The sequence below is a fragment of the Bactrocera latifrons genome, unplaced genomic scaffold, assembly GCF_001853355.1.
Source record: "Bactrocera latifrons isolate USDA-ARS-PBARC rearing strain unplaced genomic scaffold, ASM185335v1 scaffold_756, whole genome shotgun sequence".
NCBI lineage: Eukaryota > Metazoa > Arthropoda > Insecta > Diptera > Tephritidae > Bactrocera > Bactrocera latifrons.
In genome coordinates this window covers 62,603-70,310 of record NW_017537441.1, presented here as the reverse complement: position 1 = coordinate 70,310, position 7,708 = coordinate 62,603, and the positions used below count along the sequence as shown (strand labels likewise).

The following is a 7,708-nucleotide window of genomic DNA, read 5'->3' as shown; positions in this document are numbered from 1 at the left end:
AACCTGTCTTACAGCCACCAGATTTCAGCAAAAAGTTTTTGCTCACAACTGATGCATCTCAGTTTGCTATTGGCGCTGTATTAAGCCAAAACAATCACCCTATATATATCACGAGATAAGATACTCAACAATAGAGAAAGAAGCTCTTGCAATGGTTTGGGCCGTTAAGCATTTTAGAACATATTTATACAGTCGAAAGTTTATAATACAAACTAACCATTGACTTGGCTACATAATCTGAAAGAGCCTAATATGAAATTACAGAGGTGGAAAATTCTTCTTAACGAATATGATTTCGAAATAACTTATATAAAAGGAAAAGATAATAATGTGGCAGACACATTAAGCAGATACCTTGAGCAATATAATGCAGATAATAAAACAGCTAATATGTTCAATAATTTTGAAGGCGATAAAATGGAACGTGACGATAAAAATCATGAAAATATAGATACAATGTCAATAGATACCGCGCATAGTACAGTTGAAGATAATTTAAAATATATATTCGTCACAGAAAAATGTATTAATTATTACAAAAATCAGATATACCTTAGATATGGCCAGAAAGAAAATATTTATATTAAAATCGTAAATAAAAAGTGCCAAAACCACGTAACGGTAACGAAAGATTCGAATTTAAAGGAAATCATGCAAAAAGTTTTGATAAATAAAGGAATAATGTGTCTTTTTTGCGAGAATAATGAGCTGTTTATAAAATTTCAATATCTATATGTAACTTTTTTTAAAAAAAATAATCTTATTATTTAAATAATCTTATTATTTAAAAGAAATAACAGATAAAAATGAGGTTCTTACTATAATAGAAAGCGAACATTTGCGTAATAATCATAGGGGTATACAAGAAGTATTCCTGGAGCTAAAAAATAAATACTTTTACCCTAGGTTATTCAAACTAATAACATATGTAATTAATAATTGTTCAGTATGCCAAGTAGCTAAATATGAAAGACATCCCGTAAAAACTCAGTATCAAGTCACTGAAACTCCAACACATTTTAATGACATAGTGCATATTGATATTTGGTTTCCATACAGAAATGTCATGTATTTAACTACAATTGATAAGTTTTCAAAATATGCCACGTTCCATAAGCTGAATGATAGAAATTGGGTAGCCATTCTAGAAGCTTTAGAACAACGCATACAACATTTGGGAAAAATTAACAAAATAATCTTTGACAACGAGCGATGCATTTTACACAGCGCAGTACGTTTATTTTTAAAAGAACACAATATAGACACACACATTAAACGAACATTTAAGACTTTTAGAAGCTGATAAGGATAATAAAAACTTAGATATAGATGACAAACTTTTTAAAATATTTAACTTTTACAACAACACTATCCACTCTACAACCAAAAAAAATACCTATTGACTATATTATTAAAAATTTTGATAAAGTTGAAATTGATAAATTGTGCAAAATATACGAAAACGAGAAAATTGAAAGAATTGAGAAATTGAATCAAAAGAAAAATGACAAACCTGTTGAACAGGTCGACAATATTGTATGTAATAGAGAAATTGGCAAAAATAAACCTAAATACAAAAAACTTTTAGACTACAAGAAAAATGGAAATTATGTTACCGATACATCAAATAATCGTAAAACTAAATATTATAAAGCAGAATTAAAAAGACGATATAACTTACAATAATAATAATAATTACAAATGTAATAATATTAAGAAATATTTATTTTATTTATTAAGTAAAAATGTAATTTTAATTTGCGAGGTCGCAAATGTCTTAAGGGGGGAGGAGTCATATACCAATACTCCCGCTAACAACAACATACACTTCTCTATTCATTCTTTCTTTACCTGTCTTACTTATCCTCTCCTATCTCTTTTTCTCATTTCATAATTTCCATACTTGCTAATTGATCTTTCTTAAACTAAATTCTCTCTTTACTTAAATAGTAATAACAACAACAGTAAAGATTTGCACTCATTAGTTTTAAGCTTACGTACATTATGTTAACTTTTGAGATGTAAGGATTGGAAATTGGAATCATAAATAAAGTTACATTCGAAAAGAACGGACTCCTTTATTATATCATCGGCATTCGCCAAGAGCTGTACATTTTTATAACAGATTGTACCTGCTCGATTAAGCTCTGCAGCTCAAATTATTTTCTCCAGCAGCAGATTGAAGAACTCACATGAAAGGGAGTCGCCTTGTCGAAACCTCGTTTGATATCGAATGGCTCGAAGAGGTCCTTCCCGATCCTGACGGAGCTTTTGGTCTTGTTCAACGTTTTTCGAGGATACCAAATTCAGACATCCAAGCATAAAGGCAGCTCCTTTTCGTGCTGTCAAAAGCAGCTTTGAAATCGACGAAAAGGTGGAGTGTATCGATTCTCCTTTCACGGGTCTTTTCCAAAATTTGGTTGGTTTTCCAGGTCTAAAGCCACATTGATAAGGTTCAATCAGTTTGTTGATGGTGGACTTTAATCTTTCACACAATACACTCGATAGAACCTTATACACGATGTTGTGGATTGATCAGAGCACATTTAAATTCCAATCGTTGGACATGCTTTCGTCCGACCATGTTTCACAAAGAAGCTGGTGCATGCTCCTTATCAGATCTTCGGCGCCATGTGTGAATAGCTCGGCCGGCAATCCATTGACCCCGCTGCTTTGTTGTTCTTCAGACGGGTAATTGCTATTCGAACTTCTTCATGGTCGGACATCACCGCCGTCATCGCATTTCTTGGACGGCGGTGATGTCAGCCTTCACTCTAACGAGGACATCAAGACGAGGCGATTTTCGTCATCTTTCACAGGAATGGTTTTATAAAGAGATGCCTAGTGGTGAAAAAATTCTACGATCATGGATGGTATTTACTCCTATATCAAATAACCTGTACTGTTTTTGCTGTCGTCTATTTGCTGTCAGGTGGAAACTAAATCCTAAAGTATTGGACCATGAAACTGCATGTGAACATTTAGAAAATTTCGAAAAGTGGAAAACATTGGAAACGAGATTAAAATCTCACACCACAATAGATGCAATAGATAGGATTAAAATTAGAAATCAATTATATTAAACTGCTCTATTAATTTAATTGATTAATTATGATAATCGAACATTTTTATAATAATTAATCGATTAGGATTAAATTTTGTGTTCAATTAATGAGGATTTATTTCGTTTTCAAATTTAATCCTAGGATTAATCAAATTAATCAAAATTTCAATTTGATTAAAGTTTCTGATTAATTGCGATTAACGAGGATTAATAACAAATTTTAAATATTTCAATATTAATTAAAATTAAAAAATTTTACATTTTTGTGTTTTTTTATAAATTCATCCAAAAAAATTATATATTGATAATTGATAAAACATATTGGCAACTTGTTTTTATTGTTTTTCTTCTTATTTACAAGAGCGAAAAAAAATTGTTGTTGGTTAATGCATTCATTTATTATTGCTTACACGTGGTATTAAGTTTGTGCAAATAAGTCAGTTTTGCTAATTGTAGGTGCCGTCATAATGTTAATTGTAATAAAGTTAAAGTAGAATTAAAACTTGAAAGTGTAACATGTATCTAAAAGTGAAAATTATAATTTATATTTATATATTGACGTCTAATATTTGGAAATCTCAATCATTTTTGTGCCCGCATTGCAGTGATGTTTTTGAATTATTTATAGAACTTGTGTTTTTCAGTTAATATGCCTGGAGAACAAGATTTATTTGAGGAAAGCGAAATTGACTTCTCTGCTGACGACGATATAGCCGATCCCACCATTCACCATCCCAAAAGTCTCAAAAAGGAAAGGGAGTTTGCTTTGTGAGGTTGCAATGAAGGAGCGGCGTTTGGATTCCAACTGGTCTTCAAAAATAATTTGTAAGGCTGATTTCTATATCGATTTCGTGAAAGTATGTTTATGTCAGGGTTGCCAAAAAACAACAAACACTTGGAGTTAGTCATTGTGTTTGTTGTTGAGGTATTCGTGTTCAATTTTGTGTTTCTCGATCCTGCTATTATGTGTATGGTTGATAGCTACCGTGTAGTAAAGTTATTGTTTTGTCGTTGGTTTTCCCATAGTGATATGTATGTATGTTCATTCACATGCTATTTTGAAAATATACTCGTATAAAAAATAAATTAATATATTAACAGCTTTCATCAGATGATAAGGAGACAACTATTGCAAAATGCGTTGAGTGCGGACGTAATATTAGAGGCTACGCAGGGGTTTCTTCCAACTTTCTCACGCATTTAAAATTAAGACATGCTGACGCTTACAAAAAATATAAAAATATGAAATTAGGTAATTTTGGTTCACTGCAAGAATGCGTCAATGGCAAAATTTTACATTGGATTGTGGATGCTGCTATGCCTGTTTCTGTCGTTGACAGACAGTCCTTCGTCTCCATATTTGAGGATACTGGACTGAAAATAATGAACAGGCAAACCGCGAAAAAAAAGTTGGAAGATTCTTACCAAAACATGTTGGCAAAAATAAAAGATGGAATTTCTTCTGCTGAATATTTTTGTACAACTGCTGATATTTGGTCAGGGAAAAAACGTAGTTTTTTTGGTTACACTTGCCATTGGCTGACCAAAGATTTTCAAAGACAATCAGTGGCATTGGCTTGTAGAAGGTTCAAAGGTGCTCATACGGCAAAGTTGGGCAGATGATCGCGGAACTTAACAATTTCTTTAACCTTGATGACAAAAACATTGTTATGACCATTACCGACAATGGGTTAAATTTTATTAAAGCTTTTAAAGACCATGGAATTGACAATTTCCACCAGGAAGATGACAGAGAAGACGACAGCGATGACGAACTGTCTTTCCGGGAAAATAAGTTTTTATTGCCAAAATACCATCGGTGCTCTAGCCATACGCTGAACTTGCTTGCAACTACCGATTTTTTGAAAATTTTGAAAGCAGATCTGGCTGTTTACGAAAAACACAAAATGGTTAAGTTAATTATTCGTTTAAGACTTGAACACAAAATAACCAAAATAATATTTTTTTCAGATTTTTGAAAAATTTAATAGCCTTTGAAAGAAGTGCAACTGGCCAAAGTCATCAGAAGTTATTGTCGCTTATTTAGGATCAAACTTGGTTGTGCCCGTTGTGACAAGGTGGAACTCTTTGTATGATGCCGTTACAAAAATAACACATCATAAGAGTAGGCTTAATATTTTGTGCGACCAATTAAGTTTGGTCGCATTTTTCAGTGGCGTTCAATATTTGGAGTCATACAAGTTGCTGATGACTCCGATTACCTGTACTCATTACATTAAGCAACAAATTGCAAAAGCTGAGTAAAAAGGAATTTCACCTAAGCTCAGTCGCTGCAAAAATTAATCTGACCCTGTGGAGCCGATTTGAAATAGTTTTTAGTTTATCCCCTGAAGCAAATATTGCAATCACAGCTGTTGTATTGACTCCATAAGTTAAAATGAAGTGGCTGCCTGTTCTGGAAAGATCCACAACTGGCATAAACAAGGAAATAGTATCCAGAAACGTAATTCAAGAAATAAGTAGATTCGCGGAATCATCAAATCTCGCTATTCAAAATAATTTTAAAAGTAATGATTTGAAACACAGTTCGAGCTTTTTCGATTTTGATGATGATGGTAAAATCTAGTACATGTTTTGGAATATTTTTATTTTATTTACAATTACATAATTTTTTAGATGACGATAGAGCAAAGGAAACCAATAATATGGAAACAGACCAAATTGATGTAGAACRCGTGGTTTCCGATCAATTTTACGMGTACGTCAGTGATGTTTCTGACGRACCAGATRTTTGRGAGAGATGTCCCTTGTTAAAGCWAGCATCAMTATTTTTCAATACACCTCTAACTTCGTCAGCACCGGTAGAAAGACTGTTCTCCTTTGCCGGAATAGTGAATACTCCACGCCGAGGACCTTTGAAAGGCAATTTCTTCGAAAAGTTGGTCTTACTCAAAGCTATTGTAAAATTTAATAATTAATTGTTATTATTATTGTTTTGGTTTATTAAGTATATGTATATTAAATGTTGAAATATTTAAAATTTGTTATTAATCCTCGTTAATCGCAATTAATCAGAAATTGTAATCAAATTGAAATTTTGATTAATCCTAGGATTAAATTTGAAAACGAAATAAATCCTCATTTATCGAACACAAAATTTAATGCTAATCGATTAATTATTATAAAAATGTTCGATTATCATAATTAATCAATTATTACAAAAATAACACAAAATTTAATTCGATTATCAACGATTAAGATTAATAATCGTTATTTAACAGGTCTGATATTCGCCCCTATTCTGCATTTGTACTCGAATCGAAATTTTCTCCGATTGGCAACTTTGGTATTCTGCGTTTCGATTCAACTTCGAAAATTCCAATTCTATGTATTCTGCATTGCGATCGTAATTACGTTTTTGTACGTTGAAGTTTTGTTGGCGGAAAGCCGTTATATATTCATTTTCGTGCACTTGGATAAAATAATTTCCTCAAATATGTAAGTAAAACTTTATGATTATAGTTGTAAAAGATATAATAGTGGTGTCCTTGGTTGTTTGTGCTTAAATGATATTTTTTGATATGTGTGCAGGTCAAAAGTAACAACTGTAGACCAATACGAAAAATTGTGTGATATGATGGCCACGAAAAGAGATATTGTGCAGGGCTTCCAAAAGCGACCGAAGGAAGAAATACAGGAGTTTTGGGCCCACCAACAAAAGATTCGAATACATGGAGAAAGGTAAGGTATTATCTACAATTAATTTTAAAAAATTAGGTTAAATCTAACGTTTTCGTACAGATCTGGATTGACTGGAAATACATGAAGCGAAAATTATCGCATAACAAAAAAGAAAGAATGAGCACCGGTGGAGGTCCTTGCCGACGCAACGGCCAACGCATAAGCCCACTTGGAGAAAAGGTGATAGCTTTGACGGGTTTGGAAACATGCACAAGTGGAATAAGTGGGGCCCGCGATTATGGCGACAGTGTGGAGGTAGAAGATGGTGCCGAAACCACTGAAATTGACATTTCCGCTCGTTCGGATGATATCCCTTCAACAAGTAGAGCTAGCAGCCAAAATAGAGAGGCGAGAGCAGACAAGGAGAGCACTTCTTCATTACTTAAGCAACAGATACAAAATCAAAAAGAATTTTTTTCAGAGACGAAAACATTCAATCAAGCTGCCTTTGGTAAAATAGAAGAAGTTACTACATATTTACGGCAMATGAATCGTTCTTTAGAAACTTTGACGGAGACTGCAGTGAAGCAACTTGAAGAACAGAAGCGACACAATAGAATTAAGGAAGAGCTGGTGAAGGAAAAAGTAGAAACAAAAATGCAAATGCTAAGATTAGATCCAAATTATAAGACGGATTCAAAGTAGTCATTTTTTAATTGTTAGCCTTTTGTTTATTTTACTATTATTGCTGTGAAATGAAATAAAAACATTTACTTTTTTAATATAGGAGCTGTAAAATGCACTGAATGCAATTGTTTTTATTTAATAGAGTAATGTAGAGCATATTTTGAATAAACTAAAAAATTAATATAAAATATTTTAATTTAAAAAGCAGAAAGTATGTTGCACGGAGGATGGAGTCATGTGTAGAAGTTCACGCAAGTGAGGAAAGTTTTCTGATCGCCATTCACGTGGGAGTGGCCAGAAACGATTCTTTTACAT

General features: G+C 32.7%; 1 protein-coding gene and 1 long non-coding RNA gene across 5 annotated transcripts; both read left to right on the top strand.

The window, feature by feature from the left end:
- Positions 1-3,429: 3,429 nt before the first annotated feature.
- On the top strand, positions 3,430-5,603 carry LOC108976370. Of its 2 annotated transcripts, XR_001993941.1 has the most exons (4): positions 3,430-3,516; positions 3,709-4,100; positions 4,166-4,974; positions 5,036-5,603. It is a non-coding gene; the product is annotated as an uncharacterized LOC108976370 (long non-coding RNA). The 2 variants fall into 2 exon arrangements; XR_001993940.1 differs by having other exon boundaries at positions 3,437-4,100.
- A 721-nt stretch (positions 5,604-6,324) lies between these two features.
- LOC108976371 lies at positions 6,325-7,432 on the top strand. Of its 3 annotated transcripts, none has more exons than XM_018945423.1 (3): positions 6,325-6,523; positions 6,617-6,766; positions 6,827-7,432. In XM_018945423.1, the coding sequence occupies exon 3, from the start codon at positions 6,848-6,850 to the stop codon at positions 7,409-7,411; it is 564 nt and encodes a 187-aa protein (XP_018800968.1). In that variant the 5' UTR covers positions 6,325-6,523; positions 6,617-6,766; positions 6,827-6,847; the 3' UTR covers positions 7,412-7,432. The 3 variants fall into 2 exon arrangements, with proteins under 3 accessions (XP_018800968.1, XP_018800970.1, XP_018800969.1); XM_018945424.1 differs by having other exon boundaries at positions 6,325-6,766.
- Positions 7,433-7,708: the final 276 nt, after the last annotated feature.